Genomic DNA, 25,439 nt, shown 5'->3' with positions numbered 1-25,439 from the left:
GTTTATCAAGAAACTATTAGGTCATGTTTAGTATGCTGAAACGGGGAGCGGGAATAAACATATCTGTCATTTTCTCATCCATTCCAATGTTTGGATATCTCAAGTGAATATGGGAATGAAATAAAAAATGATTGCAAAGAAAATTAAGTAGGATTTCGATTCATCCCATAGTAGGAGATATTTTGATTCTTTGGTGCCATTTATTTTTAAAAACACTTTACAAAATTTAAAAAGTCAAAAGCTTTTTTGGATAACATTTTTTTTAAAATATTTTTATTTAAATTTTGTAAATTTCTTTTTGTAAATTTCATTTATATAATATAAACTAACTTTAATTTGAGTCTTATTAAAAATAAAAATAGTTTTGTAAATTTAAATTTATTATAAAAATATGGATATTAATATCTTATTAAAGCATAATTGGTTTATTTTATTAAAAATAAATAATAATAATTTAAAATTAATGATTACTAATACTATTTTTTTTTTAATTTAAAAGCAAAAAAGTTTAATTTTTTAAGGTATAAATGAGTCAAAAATTTTATTACGTGCATACTTTTACTACCCAACTAAGGAAATGATATTCTAATTTTTATTATTTAATCTCTTAATTTTTTATTTAATTTTATAATTAATTAATCACTTTTTGAATTTTAATTTATTCTAAAAAAATAGAGGATTTATTAAAGAATTTAAAACATTAATTATGTCTATTAATTTTTACAATCAATTTTTATTTATATTTTTTGAGTTTCAAATTATTTTTTAAAATTATTAAACTTCTTATTTTATTTTTAAAAATTATTTCTCAAGAACAACAATCAAACATGAATATAAAGTTTTAAAATAAATTTGTTTCTATCACACCTAGTGTGAAAGGTTTTTCTTTTAAAATGAAAATAAAACCAAATAATCATTCCAATCTTATATTCTTAAATACATCCAAACGTAACAATTAAAATTATCATATCCATTTCTATTTAAAGAGGAACGGGAATTGAGAAAAAATATTAATTCTCATTCTTTATTCCTATATATAAACACGATGTTATATGATTAGAAACACATTTACTAAAACAAGAGCATTTTAGAAAAAAAAAATAGACAGACATGAAGAGAATGGTTGTATTGCAAAGATCAAAGAAATCAATTTCATACATTTTCCTTACTTATTTTGCCAACATAATGACCATTATTTTCTTTATAATAATAGCTAAATTCAAGTATTATTTCATATTTCATGCTACGTATATAATCGTATGCTTCAACTCTATATAAACCTATCTCCTTGGAACATAAATCATAAAGGGGATAGAGAGAAATATTGTAAAAGAAGAAAATGGAGGGACCAAGGGTTAGGGTTGCTCTCATTGTTTGTTTGATGTTGGGGATGCTTGTGACTGAGTCCGCAGCAGCATTTTCCCCTCTTTGCTATGCCAAATGCTTCTTTATGTGTCTTATAAGAAGAAGGAATCCTATCTTATGCGGTACACTATGTGTAGTCAAGTGTCTTGTATCTGGTGGTGATAAGGACAAAGAGTGCTATGAACGAGTCGTTGACAAATGCCTCTCAGAGGGAAGAAGTAAAGAGGATTGTGCTAATGAGGCTGAGCAGCAATGCAAACGCGCAAATATGCTGGCTGAATCGGATCCTAGTTACCTCTGCCAGTATGGTTGCGCTACGAATATCTGCGCTAAAATAAGCACTGCATATAACCCTGGTAGCCCTCTCTCTCTCTCTCTCTCTCTTTCTCTATTGCGCGCTTTCTCTTTCTCCTCTTTCTTTTGTTTTTCTCATGTCTCTTAACATTTTTCTTATTTTCATTTATCAGCTGCGCTCAAAGTATCTAAATGCGTGGACAATTGCGGGACGATGTGCGCCAAGATCTGAATGTGTGGAAAATTGCTCGACGATGTGCGACAAGAATAATTGGTCTCCTTAGCCACTTAGGCAGCCCATCTTTTTGTTTGTTTATATCTTAAAATAATAATAAATGGGTCTTTGATTGGCAGCAAACATGTGACATGTTCCATGTTCCCTTATCTTGTCTTTCAAATTACCAGCATTTTGTCACATGATGGTGCATGTGAATGATGTGTGTTAATGCATAGACTTTGAGTTTAAATATTTGATCATATGCTAATATCTTTAGAACCAACACAAAATGAAAGAAGAATTTTTTTTTGACCAAGTCTTACATTAACCTATAAATAAATTTGAAATTATTATCTTAAACAAATCTCTTGTGGTCTCCTTAAAGATGTTAACATGGGATCAACTAGCTCAAGGGATAGGAAAGTGCAAATTTGGAAATGAAAATAGAAAGATAAAGTTAATGCAGAAATAAGTGAAGGAAATGAACAAGAAAAAAAAAGGGCGTTTTGCAACATAAAATAAGAAGTAATTTGGAATGATGAAATAATTAACAAACATTTAAATTATCATAAAAATATAGGATGAGTGGAATTCAAAAATGAAATTAGAGTAGATTGGTAGAATTAGAAATGAAACCATAGAATCTTCATTGGTTGATAATGTATTGAAGCAAACTTTTGTTCCCCTTTTTAAATCAGTAGATCTTCATTCACCCTTAAGTCATGTCTGGTCCGTATGAAAAGTAGGAATGAAAATCTCATTTCTTTTTCATTTATTCTTATATTTAAATAAATTAATGAGAATGGAATAATAAACTATTATGATAGGAGTAGATTACCTTGGTATAGGAAACAATATAGAATATCTTAAAAGTACTATTTTACCCCTACATTTCTGTTAGGCTTTCATGGCTTTTTGTGATTAATATTTATTTATTAAGTAAATATTATTTTTCTTAATCTTATTATTTGACCAAGAAGAAAACTCTTAAATGTTGTTCTTTTAAAATAAAATAAAAAAATTATATTTTAAACTATGTACAACAAATAATCATTTCAATCTTATATTCTTAGGTACCTCCAAGTACAAGAATTAAGATCATTGAATTCATTCCTAGTCAAAGAGACTTGAGAATTAGAAACAAAATATTTACTTTCATTCCTCAATCTCATATAAGAAACATAAATACCTTCAAGGAACAAAGAATGATGACTATCCAATCAATTGGTACCTTGCCCCTTTTGCTAGTCTTAAAGAGAGTTTTGGGACATTAATATTTTTATTTAATAAAAAAATTCCCATAAATAGATTACATTTGAAAATAAAAATATTTGGTTATAGTGGATAAAATAATCCTTATATTGTGAATCGGACCTTTCTCATATTTTTCCTTAAAAAGCAACTTATTTTTTATATAAATGTCTTTCACCATTTTAAGTATTTACGTGTAGGTTTTAAAAATAATAATTATTTTTACAAAAAAATAATATGAGTATTTTTATCTAAATGAGATCAAAAAAATGTAAGAGGTGAAATTTAAAAAATTAAGTTTTAAAAAATCCTTTTGAAAATAATGTTTGATCTAATAAGCAATACCTTTTGCCCACGTGGAAATCCACTTAGTAGAAGCATTTAAAAAAAGAAAAAAGAAAAAAGAAAAAAGAAAAACAACCTTTCTATTTTAAGCCTCTCGTTTGTTTCCCTCTTACTTTTCCATTTCAGGTCCCATTTTCTTTTCTGCAACCCTCATCCCTAGCCCCCTACTTACCGACAAAGGTAGTTGGATGTGAGAATGTGAGGGTTTCATTGTTGCTTGTGTGGGCTTTTGTGGCAGTTTAACTTGAGCACAACTCCGCAGTAGTAGGTGAGGCATCCTTCAATAACCCTATTATATTAGATAAGGATGCCCATGAACCAGGTCATAAACATAGTTGTGTTGCCCTGCTTACAGTGGGCTGAGCTAGAACCTATAATCAGATTGAATTGAGTTTGAGGTGGTAATCTCTTGCCTTTCCGTGTATATACGTATATGTGAGTTCTTTTGGGTAAATCAAAGCCAAGAAGTTTTGGGTAATGTTGATTCATCCCAAACATACGATTTTGTTGCTCTAATCAATAAAGGAAAATGCACAAAGATATTAGTGTGGATTAGAGAAAAATAGAAAAAAAAAAAAACAAAGTTCTCTAAAAACCACAACTAGGTGCTTTTAAGATAATTTAGATAATACCACCTTTATTATCCCATGCAACAAATTTTTATTAAAAAAAAAAGTAATTTAAAATTTTGAGTTTAATTTGATTGCAATAAGTAAAGAAAGGTTGATGGAAAAGAAGGGAAAAAAAGGGTAATTTTAAAAATAAGGATGTAAGTAAAATTGAAAAAATCGATAAACTGATTTAAACCAAGACTGGTCATATTGGTTTGATTTTAATAATAAAAAAGATTGATTTAGTTTGAGAAAATTTAATATTATTATAAATACGTTATCCTCAAAAGTATTTCATTATTTTTTTAATCATATAATTAAGTTATCAAATTTTATTTAGAATCATTTTGTAATTACTAAATCATGACTTATTTTATTTTGGTTCATTTTGTACAAGTAAATCGTTTCTTCTCTAACTATAGAAACATATTTTTGCTATGGAAAAATGTTGAGATCACAAACTAATGTTGAGTACATTGGGGATAGAGCTATGATGGTATCTATGAATGTGTCGATTAGAACTACATTTGAGCAATTTTGGATATGATATAATACTCTCTAGCTAACATTAATAGAAATCATTTCCAATTAGTCATTTACTCTAGGTACCCTATGAAAAGAAATTACATGTCGGAAGAAGTCTTTCCAATTTTGGGCAGGACTTGGGTCTTGGTGTACATTGAGACATTGCTTGACTTGAGGTTTGGATTGAATATCATAAATCGAGAGTTTGAGCAACTCTACATGAGTCTGAAGAAGTCTTTATAATTTTGAAGCTTCAAAGATTTGACAAGAATAAGTTTTCGGAATGTTTCAAAATGCCTCAAAGAGAGACAGAGAGAGAATCCTTGCAATTACTTGAATTTATTATCTGAATTTTAGGAAGATTAACCATAACTCAATTATTTAAGTATTTGGTTATGTAAGACTTATGCAGTAGCATAAACTCAACTTTAGGTCTTGAGATGATATAGTTTTAGTTTAACCTATGCCTTGAAATTTTGAGGTGGACAACTTTTATTATTACTGAAGTAGTGAGCATGATTTTTAGTGGTGTTTTAAAAATCGGACTACATCGGCCGATCTAATTGATCCGATTGGTCCAAACGTCGACCAACCACCATTCTGGTCTGATTCGGTTCTTGAGTTGGTTAATCTTTGAACCACCCTTAAATTGTTGGAACCAACAGGTGGATCGATGAATTGATTGACCTGACCGATTTTTTATGAATCGAACGGTTCAAAATAATCCCTCTCCTCTTCCAACTCTTCTGCCCCTTTCCCCTTCTCCCCCCTTCCCATGGGCCTCCCTTGCTGCTCTAGTCGCTGCTTCTTGCCCCACGACATGTCAACGACTCCCCCCATTCCCGATTCTACCCCTCCCCTATGTTGATGTTGCACGCGGTGCCCCCAAGACTCTCTCACGTTTTTTTACATATTTTTTTTTACTTCCATTATTTTTTATTTTATTTTACATTTATTATTTTTAAAATTTTATGATTTACGTTTTTTAATTTTAATTTAAATTAATGAAAACAGATTTTAAATAAATTTTTGAAAATATCGTGTGTCTCATATTTTAAATAAATTTTTTATTTTAAAATTAGTTTATGATTTAAAATTTCTGATTTTAATCTAAATTTTTTTATTTGAAACTAATTTTATGATTTTCAAATAAAATTTTGAGTTTTAAATAATATATAAATTTTTATTTTTATTTTTATAATTATTTTTAACTTTAATAATATATAAATTATATATTTATGACGTCATCGGTTCGACTGCGATTCGACCGCTGGTCTGATCAATAAACTGCGAACCGATAGTTTTTTTAGTTCAATGACGGGTTTGATTTTGAAAACATTGATTTTCTCTTTAATTCAAAACTTATATGAGGTTTAAAAGCCAGCCCAATTTCATTTACTTCAAGAATTTCATCATGTTGTCCTATAAATGTGTCGGATATCTTTTCTTTGGTTTCTTAGAATTTCATATTCTTCCTATTAGTGGGAAGGAAATAGAACTAGCTAGAGATCAGGTGATTGAACCAAACAATTTATTTAATTTTTTTATTTACTTTTTTCTTTTCAAAATCATTTTTCCCTTCAAACTTTAATTTAGATGAAGAGATAAGTACTAAACATTAATGCCCCCTACTATAAGACAAGGGTTTAGATTTAGAGGCTTGCACTTTCCCCACACCATTTGATGGATGAATCCTTGCGGATATCATGCATGCCTTTAAACCTGGGATTCGTGGTTATCTCTTAAGTCTTATAGGATGGGCATTCACTGATGAGCTCAAATCCTATAAATATCGGACTGCCTCCGTTTTTGAAGTAACATAACAGTGAGAAAACAGGTAGAGAGGAAGAGAGGAGATTAAGGCTATGGAGGGAAGTGGGATTAGGAAAGTTGTGATTGTGTTGATGATGTTGGTTGCAGTCATGCTTGAAGTGGCAGCATCAAGAGATGCCCCAGTCTATTCAGAGAAATGCTATAGAGATTGCTACAATTGGTGCCCTGTCAAAGGCCACACCTGGTGTGCCACACTGTGTTCAAACAAATGCACTAAGGGCGGCCCCTCCGTCCCAGATGCCCTCTGCAACTGCCTTTTCAGCTGCACCCAGTACATCTGCCCTGACTTTGGCACTGGTATAAAAACCAAGCCTCTCTCTCTCTCTCTCTCAGTCTCTCATTTCAATTATAACATACTCATCTAAGCATTATTATTGTCGTTGCAGATCCAAATACTGATCCAAAGAAGGTACAGAAGTGTCTCAACAAATGCTATGATATCTGCGACGTCAAGCTAATCTAGTTATTACTAGTTCATGAATATATATAAACCAAAAATGTACTGGGAATTAATAAGAAGGCAATGTGAAGTATCTCATGTTGATGAACATTTCCTTCAATAAACCAGTTGATTTGATGGTATCTATGTTTTCCAATATTTGTTCTTTGTTTGAGCAAATTTCACAAAGTCCCCTTAATCATATCATGAGTTACAGAAGTTGATAATAAGGTCTACCTTTATCTTCAATGGTGCTGAAGGTTCCATTTCATTTCAAAATAGTATCTTACTCACAAAAAATCTAGCATAAGTACTATTTCAATTCTTCGTGAGGATTTTGTCGATTGTAGGTAGAGAGTAGTACTGCGAGACAAGGAAAAAAAGTGTTTGTATATATACATACAGGAGAGACAATGACACTTAAAAGAAAATGACAGAGTTTCAAATGAAATGTTTTAGCACCCTCCATGATGTCTCTGTTAAGCACCAAGATAAAATAAAATAAAAATTAAAATGATAAAGTCAAGTGCATTTAATCTGAATTTGTCTAGCCAGATTTCTACTTTAACAGGTCTTTTTCATGAAGTCTTAGAAATACTCTTCTACCCTAATATTTCCTAAATTTATTTTCAATCAAATTTTTTAGTTAAATAATTTTTAGCATAGAATGAAAATCACCCTTCATCAATCATTGTGCATTTCACTTTGGGGATTTTTCACTTTCGCAAATGATGCCTTTCACATTGGGATAAGAGATATTCAATTTAAAGTACATTCAATGTAGCATTTTTCACTTTTTAGGATGTTCTAATATATATAAATACACAAAATGATTTAAACATGTTGAACACTTTAGGGACCATAGATTGATAAGAAGAAATAACTTGGTTCAATTACCTTTAAAAATCAAGAAGAAACAGGTTTTCATAATTTATCATTTAAGAAATCACTTAAATCACATTATGAAGTATTCAGAAAAAATCTTTACTTAGATTACTTTCTAGATCAAATTACAATATTTTTAATCATAGATTGGGATAAAAAATCATGTATGTTCATCTACCCTCTATTCCATTAAATATTGCAAAATTTAAAAAAGAAAAGAAAAGAGTTTGATGGTTTTCTAGGGACATATATGTAGATCTTAGAACCCTAAAATATATTCCCCCTAAATACAAGGGTCTAAAATCTAGAAGAGACACAATCTTAATCCAAGATACAAATCCCTAAGGCTATGTTTGGTTCCCGGAAAATTTGAGGGAAAATGAGAGGGAAAGAAAATACAAAGGAAAAGTAGAAGGAAAGAAAAAGTGAAGGAAAATAAAAAAATAGATTAAAAGTTGATAAATTATTTTTTTTGTTACTTCAAACTCATTTTATTTATTTTAACTCATCAATATAAAGATTAAATAATTTAAAAATACATAAGTTTTTAATTAGTTTTAATTATATTTGATTTTCTTTGATATTTTTCATAGGACAACCAAACATGAGAAAATCATTTTCCTTAACATTTTTTTTCTTTCCTTTGTACTTTCCGAGAACCAAACATAGCCTAAAGATTTCCCTAAAGAATTTAAAAGGACTATACCCTATGATACAAATCCCTAAAGAATTTAAATAGACCAGAACCTATGCTACAAATCCTTAAAGATTTTCTAAGTTTCTTAAACTTAAAAGAATCTAAAGGACAAAACACTTAGTAGAGTAAATCACTTCTCCTAAATCTTAGACCTAGATTCAACAAAAACTAGCTAATAAGAAAGTCTAAATTAAAAATAAAATACAAAGAAAGACTTTGAGACTCCTAAAATGGCATAACACTAAATATTATGCTTTCTGTAATATTATTTAGTTACCATTATTTCTTATTTTTAAAAATTTTAAAATTAAAATTATATTTTTTTAGAAGGGGCAAAATTTCCATTTTGGTTTTTATTTTCCCAAATTATTTTTAAATGTAAGGGATTTTTTTTTTTTTTGGAAAATTGAGGGCAAAATTTCCTTTAAATATTCTTGATAATTTTATTTTTATATAAAATCTAAAGCTTTTTTTAAGTGTTCTTAATATCATGGTTGTTTAATTTGATACATTTTCATAATTAAAATTTAATATTATTTAATTTTTTAATAATAATATAAAATACCATTAATTACTTTACAATTACAGATTATGAATGATGATTATAATATAATATTTTTCTTTGATCCCCCAACAAAGGTCTCTAGATCTGGCTCCATCACTTATGTTTATGTGGCTAAGAAACACTAATTTGTGAATTCTTTTGTTGGAGAATCTAGTTTATAGATTTTTTATTTTATTTTAAATAAATTATTATTTTTTCTCGAAATTCATTCAAAAAAAAAATTATTACTTTAAAAAATGATGTAGTTTTAAATTCTTCTCCTAAAAACAAAGAATGTAATTAAAGAAAGACGGTCTAAAAACTTATTGAGTTTAAACTCATCTTTTATAACCAATTTTTTGTCCACTCATTTTTCTTAATTGCTTCATCTTTATCGTTACACGATTCATCCAAATCTCTTTCAATCTGCCCACATTTTGGCATAACTTTGCAGATATCATGCATTTAAACCAGATATTTTTGAGCAAATTTCTTCTCGTATCAAAAGATATGCACCCAATAACACTCTAAGGTCCTATATATATCAAGAGACCTGAGACCTGTGTGTGTGTGTGTGAGAGAGAGAGAAGCTATGGATGTTGATAGAAATGGCATGATCAGAGGTCTCCTGGTAGCAGTGATAGTGTTGGCAGTGCTTACGGGTGCTGCAGCTGAAGGTGACCCATCTCCTGAATGCTTAAGAAAATGTGCTATACGTACGCTGCTCTAGGGGTTTGATTGGTATCAGCGATCAATGCCTGAAGCAATGTTTGAAAGAATGCACACCACCTTCCTCAGATGACCCCTATAATCGTAATTAATCTTCCTTGTACGAAGTCCAAAGGCGCCTAGTTCAGCTAGCTCAGGTATTTCCAAACCCTAGCCCTAATAATGCAGAGAAAAAAGAAACTTGCTTGTATTCTTTCTCTGAGAACTGCCATTGGATTTACTAGTAAGAATGATGGATCCCATGACAAATAAATGTTGTCTTTATGCTCTCGGAATTATAAAGCAATGAGATGCTTCTGAAATCAATGTGTTTCATATTATAACTACATCTAATTGATTTGACTCCTCTTTAACAAATTTGAATGAGCATGTTGCCTCTTAAAATCGTAAACAAAAGATAGTCAAGCTTGCAGGCTTGTTAAAGATCACAAACATGGACTCAAAGCCCCCCCAAAAGTGTTGTCCAATAAACCTAACACCACATTAAGAAAACAAAGTGACGGATGATTTCATAAAACTAATTAATGTTCTCTTTTTTTTTTTAGTCTCAACCAATTTTTTTTTATTATTATTATTTTTAAGAATTTTTAAAAATCAGTTATAATACTTTTTGGGACACAAGGCTCCATTCTCATGCATTTTCCTTGTATCATTTGCCTAGTATCATAATATCATTCACAAGAAATAAATTTCAAGATTCACTATTGATATTTCATCCATGTATGGAATTAATTAGCTTGGTGGTAGAGGATGTCCATTCACCAGTTTGAGGTGTAGATAACCGGTCTAATTCATTTTCACTTGCCAATGAGGTGGAGATACTTGCCCATTTGCCTAATAATTAATTTTTTGTATAATGTTATGGACCCAAATTTTTTATATACGTCTTCACTTGATAGTGAGACTCGTATTTTTATTACGAAAAACTATTTTTTGAAAAAATTGTAATCGTCACTTATTTTTGTTTATTTTTTTAAAAAGAAAACCAATAAATAAATAAAATCCTAAGAGTGACTCTTTATGAAAAGAAAAACATATTTGCGAAAAAACTTAGTCCAAATTTGAGGATCAGATTACTTATTGGAAAAGTACCATAAAATAGCGTCCTTCTAAACCCTAGAGTGGTCTAAACAAGTGGAGAGAATTAAGACAATTAACTAATAAACCAACGGATACCAAGAAACAACAAGAATATTTAATAAAGCAATGGTTATGTAGATCAAAAGATAAAAAACACTCAAGGTATGACTTGCATATCAAATGACTCAAATAAACAAGGTCATCACTTTTTAATCTCATTTCTTCCATGATCAATTAAATGTATCATTAAAATCATTCCATAACTCACAAAAAATGGCTAGTAATCATTGCAAGAGCAACAATATGTTAATTAGGTACTTTAGGTATAATTACTATTCAAAAGTGTGAAATTTATGAAAACTACTACATAAAATATGCTCTTTTTGAATAGTAATCATTCTTCCAAACCAACACATTGCTAGTCCCTTAGCAGTGGTAGGACAAAGAAAATACTACTAAAAAAAATCATAAGTCAGATAAGCAAATCATTTGAAATTCCATAGCATAAGGAATTGATAAGCAAGCATACCCTACTATCCATAGGTATCATTAAAATCCCAACTTATTTATTATCCTTAATATAAATAATATCATTTAAATCAAAGTATTAAAGACATATCCATCTTCATTCCTCGAAGCAATCTTTCTAAATAAGTCTTGAGTGTAATTAAGTTAGCCCTCGAATATAGTATTCAAAACTAATCATCCCTTGAACCTAACTCAATTTATCTTAAACAACAAAAATCACTTCTCATAGGTCAAGAACACACTCATCTTTATTTATTTTTTATTATTTTTTTCAAATGACTTATTGTAGAAGTGCAATGCTAAAGGTATCTCCAAGTAACAACCTATGTAGTGGAGATTCATGAATGACTCCCTATCATAAGCCATAGGGCACCAAATTTCTGGATTGACCTCAAGAAATTGTTCTAACCATATAAGCCACGTTAGCTTTTGTAATAGGTTGAAAATAAACAAGGATTGGAGGTGCAATTGGAATATCCAAAGCTTTGGCCACCAATTCTGCATTGAGCATTCCTTGTCTTTCATCAATCTTAAAATGAATCACTAAAGAAGAATATACCTGTAGACCCCCATTTCGGGCTCACTTTCTTGCAACCTGTGTTTGCCAAGTGTCACAATCTCATAGGGCCACGTGTTGATTCCTGGTTGGCTGCTAAGGAACCACAATAGTGGATGGGAGATGCAATCAAGGAGCGACACCTGTTAAGAGGAGATTCTAAAAAGCTGCAGGCGGTTAGTGAGTGGAGGGGGGGGTGCTTTGGTTGCTGATTTTTTTTCAGAGGAGGGCAGCATTTCTGTTACGGAGGGGATATGCTGGCAAGAGGTAGTGCTTTTGAGGGGAGGCATGAGAGATTTTGAGGGGGGAGGTCTTTGAGATTTGGAGAGGAGATTTGTTGGCTCGAGGGAGGAAGCAATAGCAAGACTGGAAAAGAGCGAGTTGCAGACAGCTTGAAGGAGAAGGAAAATTTATGGCTGCCATGAATACTTTGTTCTTCTCTGTTGGAATATAACTTCTTTCTCTTTTCTTGAATATTATCTATGAATTGCTTGACTCAGTGCTTAGTTTTATGATCCATATTTGGTTGCTATCTTCTTCATTTTCTTTGGAATGATTCGAGAGTGACACAACTCTGGTTTTAGTTTCATTGTGCATCATATGGAAATCTTGTTTTGCTTTTATTTTCAATTCCATGGGATATTTATTTGATTTCACTCACCCCCATCTAAGCCCATTGATTGATGCATGACATGAGGCTTAGATGTATTCATTTTGCTCCAATTATTTGTACTATGTTTTGTCGTTTTCCCCTGTTACTGCCTCTGGTGTTGGTTCAGATGCTATATGCAATAGCAGTATAGTAGGAGAAGATGGTTTTGACGATGGGTTTCCTGAGATGGAGAATTTCCAGCACATTATAGACTTGAAGTCTTGTGATAAAGTTAGAGAACCGTGAACGCAACATCGTCATTTGAAAGAAACGATTTACTATATTTGATTGATGTCTGGAGAGGAAGTTTTGGGCTGGAGAGAGGGAAGAGAGTATTATGTTTGGAGATTTTCTGGGCTAGTGATTATTTGAGAGTTGCAGACGGCTGGAGGAAACAATGAGTTGAGAGTGAAAGAAAACGAACTTGAGAAGGAAATAGAGCAAGCAAAGCTGTCCTTGAACGCCGGCGGCGGTGAAATGCCTCCGCCATCACTAGAACGCCAAGCAACCACAGCCATGCCACTCAGGATTTCTAGGACTCCATTGCAGCTGGGAACTATCCCCAGTGGAGTCGCCATTTTATGGACCCCGCATTTCGGCTCATGCGTTTCCCACTCGATGGTGAGCTCGATTTTATTTGAAAAATGATTTTTATTGTTTAGAAAAATGATTTGGAGTCATCACTTATTTTTGTTTTATTTTTAAAGGGTAAACAAAATAAGAAAGAAAAACCCTAAGTGTGACTCCTTATACCGTAGCACCACTCTAAGTAACCTGACCCTTGAACTCGATCCGGTTTTTCACAGACTACCTTTTCCAAAATAAGGAGTCACACTTAGAGTTTTTCTTTCTTATTTTGTTTACCCTTTAAAAATAAAATAAAAATAAGTGGTGACTCCAAATCATTTTTCTAAACAATAAAAATCATTTTTCAAATAAAATCGAGCTCACCATCGAGTGGGAAACGCATGAGCCGAAATGCGGGGTCCACAATACCACTTTGCTAATCATCGTTTGATAGAATTCTTAGATTACATGCAGTAGAAGAATGGTTTGGGCACCATGAACGACTCTAAAAAATATCAATGACAGAGCTCCGTGGAAAATTCAATCAGAGAAAACTCAACAAATGCCTTAAACTCATAGTAGTACTCCTCATGAAATTGTCTACTTGAGCGATCATCCCGTGAACTAGAGGATATTTTCATTCTTAAGGCTTTTGTAAAATCAAATTGAGCTATTTGGTTTTGTTGAGGTGCAAAATTGGTAATTAGAGTAGGAATAGGGGCTTTAGAAATGGGAGATGAAGGTTCTGAACTAACTAAGTAGTAGAAGAGGTTGGAGCAGTAGAAAGAATTTGTTGTAAGCGGGTTAATTTCTTTCTCTTCATTGGTAGCTTATCAGGGAGTTTCATCTTTGCTTTGCCTTTGTTCTACGAAATGCTTGTAACATATTTTCGAGCTAGAGGTTAAGAAAGAAATGGAGGTTCCTGCAGGAGATACAATTCTAGCATCATCTCCACTTCCATAACTGATTTCCACACATTAATCTTCTTCAAGTTCAACCATATTTCGTTTTTTACTCCCCATCTATAATGAGAAAGAAACAAAAATTAAAACCTCAAAATGAGAAAAACAAAACAATGAGCAACAATTTAGTAGAGAATTTCAATTATCTCGCTTCTTTCGATTGTTTTTTTTAGAATATCCTTAGGATTGTCAATGAAGTAGCAACTCAACTGGGTTCAAAATGATAACTTCCCAACTCTAATCTCAGCCTTATTTTCAGTCCTAATTTGCTTCGCAATTGGAAAACAAAAAAAGAGGAAAAACCAAATGCCTTAAATGTCTTAAATGCAAAGAGTGCTCAAGAAAATCTATGGAAATCAAAAGCAAATAGATAGTGTATCGGGTAGTGTAGTTGCTTCCTCGGAGTAAGGTATGGAAGGAAACAAAAAAGGTGTGGATGAAAAAGAAAAAAAAAAAAAAAAAAGAGCTATGGACGTTCTTGTGCTTGTTCAACATGTTCTTAAGTGAGTGTGAAACATTCTTAGAAAGAGCAATAATTTTTTTTTTAAATCCATCTAGTCGTTGTAGTATAGTGGTGAGTATACCCGCCTGTCACGCGGGTGACCCGGGTTCGATCCCCGGCAACGGCGTCATTTTTTATCAATGGATTTTTAGTTCTTTTATTTTTTTATAATTCATCAAGTCGTTGTAGTATAGTGGTTTTAAGTGTCATCCATTAAGATGATGAATATGCTTGATAATAAAGAGGAAAATGATGAGAAAAGAGATGATGATGGAATAAAATGAGATAAAGAAAAATATAGATAAAAGTTGAGAAAATTTTATTGTTAGTGAAAATATAAAATTCATTAAAATTAGAGAAAATTCTATTAATGAAGAAATTCTTAGATTCTGAATTCACTAAAAATCAATTTCTATGGTAAAAGAGTCATCAAAATCTACTTTTCACCAAGCTAAGTTGACGCCTAAACCGATATTTGATTTAACTTTAAATTTAAATCCATTAAAATTTCAAATTATGAATTTTAATTTCATTGATTAATTATTCTCAATTATGCTCAATTCGTCTTAAATTATCCTTCAATGATTCATACAATACAACAATCTCATTAAATTTAACTTTAAGAATTTAACAAATTTTCTTAATTTGCATTATAGTAGTCATTTAAGACAATTTAAAAGAGAAAGATTCTCAAATTTCAATGAATTAATCAATTCAATCAAAATTACCTTTCAATCTTAGCTTCAAGTGACTAATCCTATTGTACATCTTTCTTCCTCCAAGAAAAATGAAATTTAGTTGTACCCATGTTTGTGATATCTACTCTACACAACATGTTTGGGTAGTAAGAAAATGAAAAAAAAAAAAATATAAGAAGATTTTAGTACAAAATATCTAAAATTGACAAAAAAACAAAAAGCTAAAAAATAATAATAATAATATAAAAAAAGAAGATCAAAAGTCTCAAACGGAAGACATTTATTGCTTGTTTTATTATTTCTTAAATTTTTCTAACATTTAATAAGTTTTGATTAATTTTTGTTTTACGGATTTTTTATATCTATTTTTGTTCGGTATTTATAACATTTTTCAAAATTTTTGTAAAATTTAGACATCAACGTCAATTTATGATATTTTTATCCTTGTCAAAATAGGTAAAACAAGTAGAAGCTTTCCTCCACGCATGGACCTACTTAATAAACAGGTTCAGGTTAGCAGGTGATTACTTTTATGGCATGCATAATCAAATCATGTTAAAAAATTGTGGGTCTACGGTATCATATCTATTCTTGAAAATAGAGAACTCTTAGAGAGAGAGAGAGAGAGAGAGAGAGAGAACTTGGACTTCGGATAGAGCCCAAGCCATTACCAAAAATGCTGGGGCCCAGCCGAAGCCGACCTGGTTCACATGCCTTCTCATTTTCTGTGGAGTCTATAAATCGTCCCTAAAATCACAGGAGTTGCTCTTCAGTTTAGGGTGTGGCTACTCCATTTCATAACACAAGAAGATGGAGAGAGGAAGCATAAGGGCTCTTGTAATGGTTGGTTTAGTTATGGGGATGCTTGTAGGACAGTCCACAGCCTCTTTCAAGGACTGCTATACCAAATGCTTCATTTTCTGTATAATCACACCCAACAATACTGCTTTCTCATGCTCTCTGGAGTGCTTGAAAGATTGTGTCATTCCATCTCATCCCTTAGATATCGAGACTGCAGATACCACTTACTTCTGCAAGCTCGGATGTGCTTCCTCCCTATGCACCAATCTCAGCACCAAAAAAAATCCAGGTAATAAGTCCTCTTTCTTTCTCATTCTTTCTTATACTTTCCATTCTTCTATTCTTCTTTCTCTCATGGTCTTTGGTTTCTGTGTTAGCCGGAGAGAAAGTGGAAAGCTGTGTGAATTCTTGCTCAAACAAATGCACCGAGTACCACCCATCTCCTTCAAAGACACAGCAATTCAATCCAGCAAAGCCTTGATAATATTCCAACTATATTGTGATCGGGTATGCTTGAAGAAGTAGTCATATATATGTAATCAATCAAATATAACTCCTCGTATATTTCCATACTATGTTTCTACAGCTTCAGTACTTTAAATGAAAGATGAATGGTTTTGCTAACAGGCATCATTGAGTTCTTGATCTAATCATTTTCAGACTTCCAACCTAGAGGGTCACGGGTTCAAGACCATGGGCCTAATAGGACAACAATCTTAATGGGACCAGAGATGAAATGGGGATCCAAATGACTGGATTACCATTAACCCATTACTAAAAATAATCAAATATTCTTCAAGTATGATGGTGGGTTGCGTGGTGATGGTTGGCTACTCATAATTTAGAGAAGCGAGTGCTGTGAATGGTCATTTCATACCATTCTTTATTGTGAGAATATAGCCCGTGAATGTGAAGCTAAGGTTGAGACAAAATGATTGGCATGTGAGCGAAGGAGACCCTACAAAGGCATGTGAGCAAAGGAGACCCTACAAATGAATGCTTACAAAAAGAGCTTCCACTATTCTCACCCCTGTAGATCTATCCAGCTGTATAAGCTCAAACTTTTTTGCTCAGTAAATGTAACTAAAGAAAAGAGAAATAAGGTTTGAGTGCTCCCTAAAAGCTGACTGAGATTTTGTCTTCTCAAGTACTAATCTGTGGGTGTGGCTCTTCCATATCTAATTAAGAATTTTTCTATTTCTAACAGTGGGATGAAGACAGTAGAGTTGTTCAGAGAAACAATGGGCATCCACTAAAGGAAGTGGTCGTATAGTTTAAATTTGTAGTGCCTGTGCCTAATGCCATAAAAGCCTGCATAAAGCACACAGAAAAATAATGGGTGGTACACCTAATGGCATAACAGAAGAGTGCAGAAACTACATTGAGAAAGATTGGGGCAGGTAATTGAGGCACAATATTCCTTCCACAGGCAGTCAGCAGTGATAGAGAGATACATGATGCCAGTTTTCAAGCTTTCTTATATTTATTAATTTCATTCATTTTGAAAAATATTGCTTCTTATATTTAAAAAATAATTTTTTTATTAATAATTAAAATATTCAAAGCTTTATAAATAAATAATATTATTTTTAGAATTTGAAATTTAATTTTTTTTATTAAAGTTTTTGATTTTGCAGAGGGATTAATTTGTCTAAAAATTTAAAAAATAATAAAACAGAAGAAAAAATAAAGAAAAAATTTTCACTTGTGAAAAAAGAATCAATGTCCAGCCTTTAGTTGGAAGATTGGAAGCCATGTTTGAGCGTTCCACCCTCATTAAAGGTTTCAGTAAAACACCCAAAGGCACCAAGCCAGAAGCTGAAAACATGAACTCTAACAGCACTCCAGCTTCTCCCCTGCATAAATTTCCCAGTCTCAAATCTATCAATTTGATGGGTTTGGCGGGGTGTGGGGGATGTCATGGTTTGACAGTTGTCAAAGGCTGTAGAGCATCATAGGAAACATCGAGTCCCAAGGACGGTCAATTCTTTTACTTGGGAAGTTTTATGGGGAAGAATTCCAAGGTTCGGCTTAAAGAGAAAGATTGGTGTTTACATTTATTTGGGTGGAGGAGAGGTATCCTCCTCCATTGCCCAAAGCTTTTTGCATTTTTTGGTGTTCAATAGATGATGCCAACTTCAATCAATGATGCCCTTCTTAGTTGGTATGAAACTTTTGTAGGGAAGAAAAGCAAGAAGACATAAAAAGCAACTCCTTCATACTTAATAATTTAGACCTTATGGAAGGAAAGAAATCAAAGCAAATTCCAAAAGGACAAACCAAGACATCATACGATCCTTTATGTACATGTTATTAGATTGAGTTAGGATACATTTAGGTTTTCGCTCATAGTCATTGTTTGACCGAGTTCTAAGTGAGACACTTTTAATCCATAGGCTTTTACCGATATAAAACCTAAAAATAGCCTACAAAGACAGACCAAAATTCACCACTGTCACACTGTTTATTTCAATCCCAAATTATTTTAAACATATAGAAGTTCAAAACCGCTAAGATGCCATACAAAACCAAAAAGGCAAACAGAAAAAAAGAAAAGAAAAAAATCCTCAAACCAAGGAAGAAAAAAAAGCAACAATCCTCAAACCAATACAAAGGTCAGATGCAAATGGAGCCACTTCAAAAATATGGGCATAGAAACCAAAGAATGAGGAATAATTAAAGAAATAGATCAACTTTAGATATGACAGTCAAGCAGGGTAAAGTAACACTAGTTTCATTCTCCTGCAAATAACCAGTTAGCACAATGACTCCACCCCATGCTCAACATAGGCTGCAGCAGATGCAACAATTTGAAGGATAATCCTAATTATAACACAACAATCAATTTTTCAGGATACCAAGATCAGGGAAAAAGATCTATCAAATATTTGAAATGCCAAGCTGCAATTCCATATAAAACCCAATAAAAGGGACTATATGATATTATGTCAAGCATTCCATGTCTTCAGAGCTGAAATTCTGCAGTCTGAACCCAGGATTTAGCAAAAAGATGTTTGGAATATTCTGTCAGCAACTAAACTGTAGACAAACAACAACAAAATGGATAGGACTCTACTAACTCTCAGTTAAATAAGAGCTTAGGAATTGCCAAACTCTGAACAAGATTTTTTTCTCTCCTGATTAAAAGAAAAGGCAGCTACCGGGGCAACTTCTCAGACAGGAATGGTTTTTCCTCTGTTGATTTATGTGGAGCACCTTTCAATCATCCGAAGCCTTGGGGGAATTTTCTGGTGTGTTCATAACAGTAGCCGTTTTACCTTTGTGCGCTGTGACCGCTACACTGAACTCTTCCACTATAGAAGCATCCTTGAACTTCAAAGCAAATGTGGAAAGGCCGTCTTTCCCTTCACCAATGCTATTCATGCAGGCAAAAGTGATTCCTCTCTTCTCCATATTTGTGAGCTTCATGTCCGGGTAAAGACTAGCATTCAAAATCAACCTGTAATTTCCCTTAGCTCTCATCACAAGTCTGGCTTTTTCCACCCCATCTCTGGAAACATTCACTTTGAGTTCTCCCTTTCCTCGCTCCTTCCAGCCGCCATCAAAAAATTCAAACAGAACAGAATCAGCTGTGAAAACTGCTTTCTCATTCTCTTCGCCTGTCTCAACAGGAACCTCCTGCAAAGATGGGAAGCCGCTTCCCTCACTCTTCGAAATAATGGGTGCTCCTTGAGAGCCAAAAAGGGAAGAATTTCCATTATTAGAGAGACCAAAACCAAAAGTTGGAAAAGAAGATTGGTCACCTTTTGGTCCAAAGAGAGAGCCAGAACTACCACCTAATCCAGACCCATCTTTTGAAATTGACCCAAATGAGAATGCAGAACTGGAAAAACCAGTTCCAGCAAGTCCTGTGAAAGCATTTTGGCTACTTGAAAGCTGTTGGAAAGAACTGAAAGGGGGAGCCTCAGCACTTGAATCTGCATTTTCACCACCTTTGTCTTCCTTACCTTCATTCCTTGTTTTTTCATCTTCTGCTGCTTTTTCATCATTTCCCTCAGTTTTGGATGCCTCATTGATAATATCACTTTTCTCCTTATCTGCAGCAGATTCAGCCACCGACTCATCAGTTTCACTTTCTGGTTGCTTCACATTCTCATCTTTTTCTTTTTCAGTTCCCTTGCTCTCATCATCTTTTTCATTTTTAGTTCCCCTGCTCTCATCGTTTTCATTTTCAGTTCCCTTGCTCTCATCATCTTTTTCATCTTTGTCCCGAGAAACTATTTTCTCGCTAGCAGCTTGTGCTTCGGTAGAAACTTCAGCAGGAGCTGAAATGGGTTCAGTAGGTGGGACCAAGCGGATTCCAGCAAAAGGATTGGAAGAGGGGGTTGATGCAGTTTGCTGGCGACGAACTTTGACAATTCTTCTGTTTGCCATCACCTCATTACTAGCTTTCTTGAAAGTCTCACCCTCTTGTTCAGGAGACTCTTCATCATCAAGACCAGGGTTATCTCGTGAGAGTTCTCTTCCTGCAGCCCTCTTCTTTGAAGGTGGAACAGCATTTTCAGCATCCCCCATTTTAAACTTAACAAACTAAAATGTAAAATCTGTCTTTCGAAGAAATGGTAAAAAGGTAATTTCTGCAGATCATCACAATAAAATGGTTAAAAAGACATGCTTACCACACAAATTTATAAAACAATGATAAAAAAATACCATGGAACTTCAAAATCTAATGATGAAATACATAAATAAAGTCAACTCCCAGGACAAAAGCACAAAAGCAATTTTCCAACTACCATAGTTTTTTTCCCTCCTAAGAAGTGTAAGAACAAATTACAAAGTAGCATATTACCTTACACATGGCATTTAAGTGTCTACATACAAACATTTGATGAAGCTACATAATGCATAAATAGAACAATTTTCATGTTTAGTCTTTGTTTTTAATCCCACTGCAAATTTAAGGGGGAGGGGACACACACTAACATGCATCCTCATGCCCTAAGCATACTATTATAGTGCAAGATACCAAAGTGGTAATGTCTAAATTAGAATTAATTAGAGCGAACCATGCAGAAACGTCCACTTTTTGCAAGAATCAGCATGTGTCACATGGACTCGGAAAAAAGATTCAGGTATTGGTGTGCCTATATGTCATATGATTCAGATTTGTTTAATTTCCAGATGTTAGGACACAGGGACACAGCTAAATACCCTAATTTCCATATTCTTTTTTTCTATATCCTAGGCCAAATAAACATGTATAGCAAGTAAGTTAAAATATTTAATATGAATCTGAGGATACTTAGCAACAAAATAGGGATCTGTTCTTCCTTTTCTTGGGTGGAAATATTTGTGAAGCAATATCTGACTAACAGGTACATCAGACTCATATTCTATACCCAAACCTTTCTCATGTTATATCCAAACATAAATATTTCACAAAGTTGAAGAACCATATTCTGCAGTTTTTATTGAAGAATAAGAAAAGTTAAGATCATGCAAATAACATGGGATCAACCTTGCTTTCATTTTTCCCTTTGTATAATGGTGATAAATCCTGTTATCTAATTAATGTACATCAAAAATAATCCAGGGTACATCAGGTACAAGGGGAAAACTTTTCTTCTGCTTCTGAAACAAGGCTCACAAAGTTTTCTCCACCACCCACACAGGGGTTTGAAGATCCCATACATCCATAAATCACTCAACTTTGGCCTATGAATGGATGTACATCTAAATGGAAATGTAAATTTTAGGAGAATAAGGAAATAGAAAAATTATCAAATGCTACTTAGTAAGAAAATACAGAGATTCTCTCTTTTTTTTTTATAGGTAATTTTTTTGTCCCCACTGGGACTTGACCCTGGAACCTCCCACGAACCCTCCCTAACCCTTTACCACTTGAGGTAGGCCTCAAGGGCAAATACAGAGGTTCTCTCATATATTTCATTTTTTAAGTCTCACAAACAATTCATTTCATAGAAATTGAATGTGAAAGCACAAGAGAAGGAATGTATCCTTCAAAAAGAGATACAACAACGCCAACAATAAAAAGGAAAAGAAAGGAAAACACAAAATGACAAAAGAGTACAATACAAGGAGGCAAAAATCTTCAACAGGGAACTAGATGAGAGGCCCAGCATTTAGCCAATCTATCCACAGTGTGATTGGCCAAACAAGATATCCAAAAGAATGAGGAACTCAAAGTTCTAGTTATAAATGCATACTTATATTAAATTAGCAAAGTCAAGATTGTAAATCCTATTTAAATAAAAAACAGGAAAAAAAAAAGGGACCAGAATATGGCACCAACCAACTAGTTAACCTATCAATACACTATATTTGTCAAAATGCCATTTATCTATACCTTCAAAACTCAGCTCCTTAAAATAATTGAGACAAACCATGCTCAGGGTTCTTGGCCTTCTACAACACCACATGTTGGGTATGGTATATAGAAAATTTCAGGCAATCATTACCTACACCTCCAAAACCTAGCTCCTTAGAATAATTGAGAGAAACCATTCTCAATGATGTTATTGGCCTTCTACCACACCACATGTTGGGTAAGGTACACAGAAAATTTCAGGCAATCTATGAGAAATCTAGGAAGGAATCAGGTTAGAATGAATGTAAAAGGATATATAGGAAGAAAGTAGAAAGACATATTTACTTCAACAAAAAGAAAACAGGACCTCAAAGGTTGCTTTGTATTACCAATGCAAGCTATCCTATGTTTAAAAGAAGGGAATACAATTGCCACTTACAATCAATGAAGCTATGCCCAAATCTGAGACTTATCAAAAGCCAAATAGGGTATTAAATGATACACAGAACAGCAAGAGAGAACCTTATATAGATTATCACAGAACGTTGAGTAATAATTATATCTTAATTACATTCACAGTTTCTATCAAAAATTACATTCACAGTTTAAAACTTTACATTACTATCCCTTTCACATCTCTATGTCACCTTTAGGACATAAAACCAATTTTAAATTTTAAAACTTGAAATCATGAATGTCAACTAAAATATCAGAAACAGGATTGATAATGTTTGTTTTCTAAGAACATGTATTCAATATTCAATCATAATTTTCAATTTCATATAAGTCAAAGTTTCATTTTGAGACAAAAAGACAAAAAAATTTACTTTAGATGAAGGAAGACTTGAGCCCTTTAGAAAAGTGTAGAAAGAATAACATATTGAAGCTCCATAATTGAAAACTCCACTTCAAAAGTTTTTGTTCCTTATGATGTCTTACATCAGATAGAGGAAAAAGTTTATGACGTTATATATGTGTAATCTAATAGACGCATTTTAAAACTGTGAGGGCCCTTTGCGCCCAAAGTAGACAATATCTATAGGGTTGAGAATGAGTCGTTACAAATAATACCAGAGTTAATTCCCAACCCCAATATAGGGGTTTGTTTGGCCCCGCAAAGGATGTCTGTCTGTTTGGCCCCATAAGGGATATCTGTCTGTTTAGTCTCATAATCTCATGGAATACAATGAAGACGTTGTATTTGCATAGGAGGATGATTGTGATAACCCACATTGGATACAGGAAAAAGTTCCTAACGCTATACATATATAGACTCCTCTTAACTGTGTAGATGCGTTTTAAAACTATAAGTACCCCTTGAGTTTAAAGCAGACAATATCTATATAGTTAGGGACAGATCGTTATTTCTTTCCATATAATCATACCCAACATAATAGGTCCCCTCAAAAAACCTCTTTTCTCCTTAAAATAATCCCATGCCATCCCCTAAGAACTACAACTGTCCTCAAAATCAACGAATGAACTCCCACCATGTACAAAATTATCAATAGACAGAAAAGACAGTTATGCACTCTCTCCTATCCATCCTAAATGCAGTCAGTTGAGAAGTGCCCTTCCTCAGCAAACCCGATTACAAAACACCAGAGCTTGGAGAAGAATACACCTTAAGAGTAACTAAACTGGTCCATACCTCCTTCCCTAGAAAGTCCCCTCCTTTTGGAAACCCTTCCTTTTCACTTTCACACTTTCTTCTTTTTTAATTATTTATTTATTGGCCTAAACTTCTAATAGCATACAAAGTTATTTTTCATAGTGAATGGCCTAACATGATAGATATAAACAGAAGCACTAAATTACAAATGGAAAAAAGAATCAACTGAGGGAAACCACTTAGAACGAAGAGCAGAAAAAGGTGGTAACTGGTGGCAGTAGGAAATAAATGTGAACAGGCACATATCAAACCAGATTCCAGGCTAAGCAGTTGAAAACACCAACAACCAAGGGTTAGTCCTAAGTAACGAAAAGCAACATATCTGAACTAATTTTTTAGAGAATCATTTCAATGGACTACCATCTCACTTAAATCATCTATAACACGAGAGAAAACAATGAATTTAGCCAAATAAAACCCCTCTATATTCAATTAAGTTGATCATGAGAACTTCCAAATGCAAAATTATTTCCAGAGAAAGAGAAGAAAATCCTGAGAAATACTACAGTAAAAGGGATTTTACGAGATTCTAAGCAATCAAAATAGTATGCATTTTTTCAACTGGGTTTTGTAATAAAAAAACTTCTCTAACCAAACTAAAATAACAAGAATTCGAGACTTTGAATCCGTATACCCCGTTTGGCCGCCGTGGAAAAAGAGAAAATTAATAGCAATAAGAATCCTAAATCTTAAATTTCCCCTCCATTTGGAACCTCTAAAAAGACAAATTCCCGGCCCAACAGCGACTCACACGCACGCTGTCCAGCATACTTGAGTTCATTTTCCATTTCCCTTGGACCAAACCACAGAAAACAATAGATTCAAAATTTTCTTCCCCCTTCCTTTATTTTCCCAACAACCAAACAAAGGGCAAGAACCAAAACCCACGAATATACGAACTGAATCTCGAATTCTACGAACTGGGTTTTCACCAACATCATGAAGAATTCACAAATCCATAAGATTACAACAAATCAGCCACTAAAAAACACCTCAAATAACAAAGTTCCAAGAGAAAAACAGAAAATGAAGAGAGACAAAGGAACGGAAATGAAATTGATTCGGCACTCACCAAAATTGGAAGCAAAGCAGGGTACAGCTGGGGTTAGAAAGAGAGAGCGAGAGTTAGGGAGCGATCCCCAGATAAAAAATGGGTATGTAAAGGCTTTCTCTGCGTTTTTAGGGGTGAAGGGTACAAATGGAAAAGTAGTAGGGATTTTGAGGGTTTCTTTCAATCTCCACAGCTGTTGAGGGGCCAAGTCTCAAAAACCCATCAATTTACAAAAATGATTTTGAGAAATTGATTAATGGCCTAGGGTTTCATGCCCTTTTTGGTGCCCTATTATCTTTCATATTTCCAAAAACTTCTCCCAAAAGCATAATTTGATTTCAAT

At 33.1% G+C, this 25,439-nt stretch overlaps 4 protein-coding genes and 1 non-coding gene across 5 annotated transcripts; 4 read left to right on the top strand and 1 right to left on the bottom strand.

Moving 5' to 3' along the window:
* The first annotated feature begins 1,301 nt into the window (after positions 1–1,301).
* LOC104880244 (thionin-like protein 2) lies at positions 1,302–2,019 on the top strand. The gene is made up of 2 exons (XM_010656385.1): positions 1,302–1,721; positions 1,833–2,019. Exons 1-2 carry the CDS (start codon positions 1,340–1,342, stop codon positions 1,889–1,891), a joined length of 441 nt encoding a protein of 146 aa, XP_010654687.1. The 5' UTR covers positions 1,302–1,339; the 3' UTR covers positions 1,892–2,019.
* A 4,399-nt stretch (positions 2,020–6,418) lies between these two features.
* On the top strand, positions 6,419–7,023 carry LOC100251591 (uncharacterized). Its single transcript, XM_002284766.4, has 2 exons — positions 6,419–6,738; positions 6,828–7,023. Exons 1-2 carry the CDS (start codon positions 6,474–6,476, stop codon positions 6,902–6,904), a joined length of 342 nt encoding a protein of 113 aa, XP_002284802.1. The 5' UTR covers positions 6,419–6,473; the 3' UTR covers positions 6,905–7,023.
* Positions 7,024–14,637: 7,614 nt separating this feature from the next.
* Positions 14,638–14,709, top strand: TRNAD-GUC (transfer RNA aspartic acid (anticodon GUC)). The gene has a single exon. It is a non-coding gene; the product is annotated as a tRNA-Asp (tRNA).
* A 1,230-nt stretch (positions 14,710–15,939) lies between these two features.
* LOC100256715 (thionin-like protein 2) lies at positions 15,940–16,705 on the top strand. The gene is made up of 2 exons (XM_002284762.4): positions 15,940–16,370; positions 16,459–16,705. Exons 1-2 carry the CDS (start codon positions 16,091–16,093, stop codon positions 16,560–16,562), a joined length of 384 nt encoding a protein of 127 aa, XP_002284798.1. The 5' UTR covers positions 15,940–16,090; the 3' UTR covers positions 16,563–16,705.
* A 2,261-nt stretch (positions 16,706–18,966) lies between these two features.
* Positions 18,967–25,439, bottom strand: LOC100265296 (nuclear pore complex protein NUP50A). Its single transcript, XM_010656384.3, has 2 exons — positions 25,118–25,439; positions 18,967–20,679 (listed from the first exon to the last, which is right to left on the bottom strand). Exon 2 carries the CDS (start codon positions 20,615–20,617, stop codon positions 19,301–19,303), a length of 1,317 nt encoding a protein of 438 aa, XP_010654686.1. The 5' UTR covers positions 20,618–20,679; positions 25,118–25,439; the 3' UTR covers positions 18,967–19,300.

This window comes from Vitis vinifera, chromosome 9 (assembly GCF_030704535.1).
Source record: "Vitis vinifera cultivar Pinot Noir 40024 chromosome 9, ASM3070453v1".
Classification (NCBI taxonomy): domain Eukaryota; kingdom Viridiplantae; phylum Streptophyta; class Magnoliopsida; order Vitales; family Vitaceae; genus Vitis; species Vitis vinifera.
Note: the sequence above shows the minus strand (reverse complement) of the source record. Positions and strands in the feature narration are given on the sequence as shown.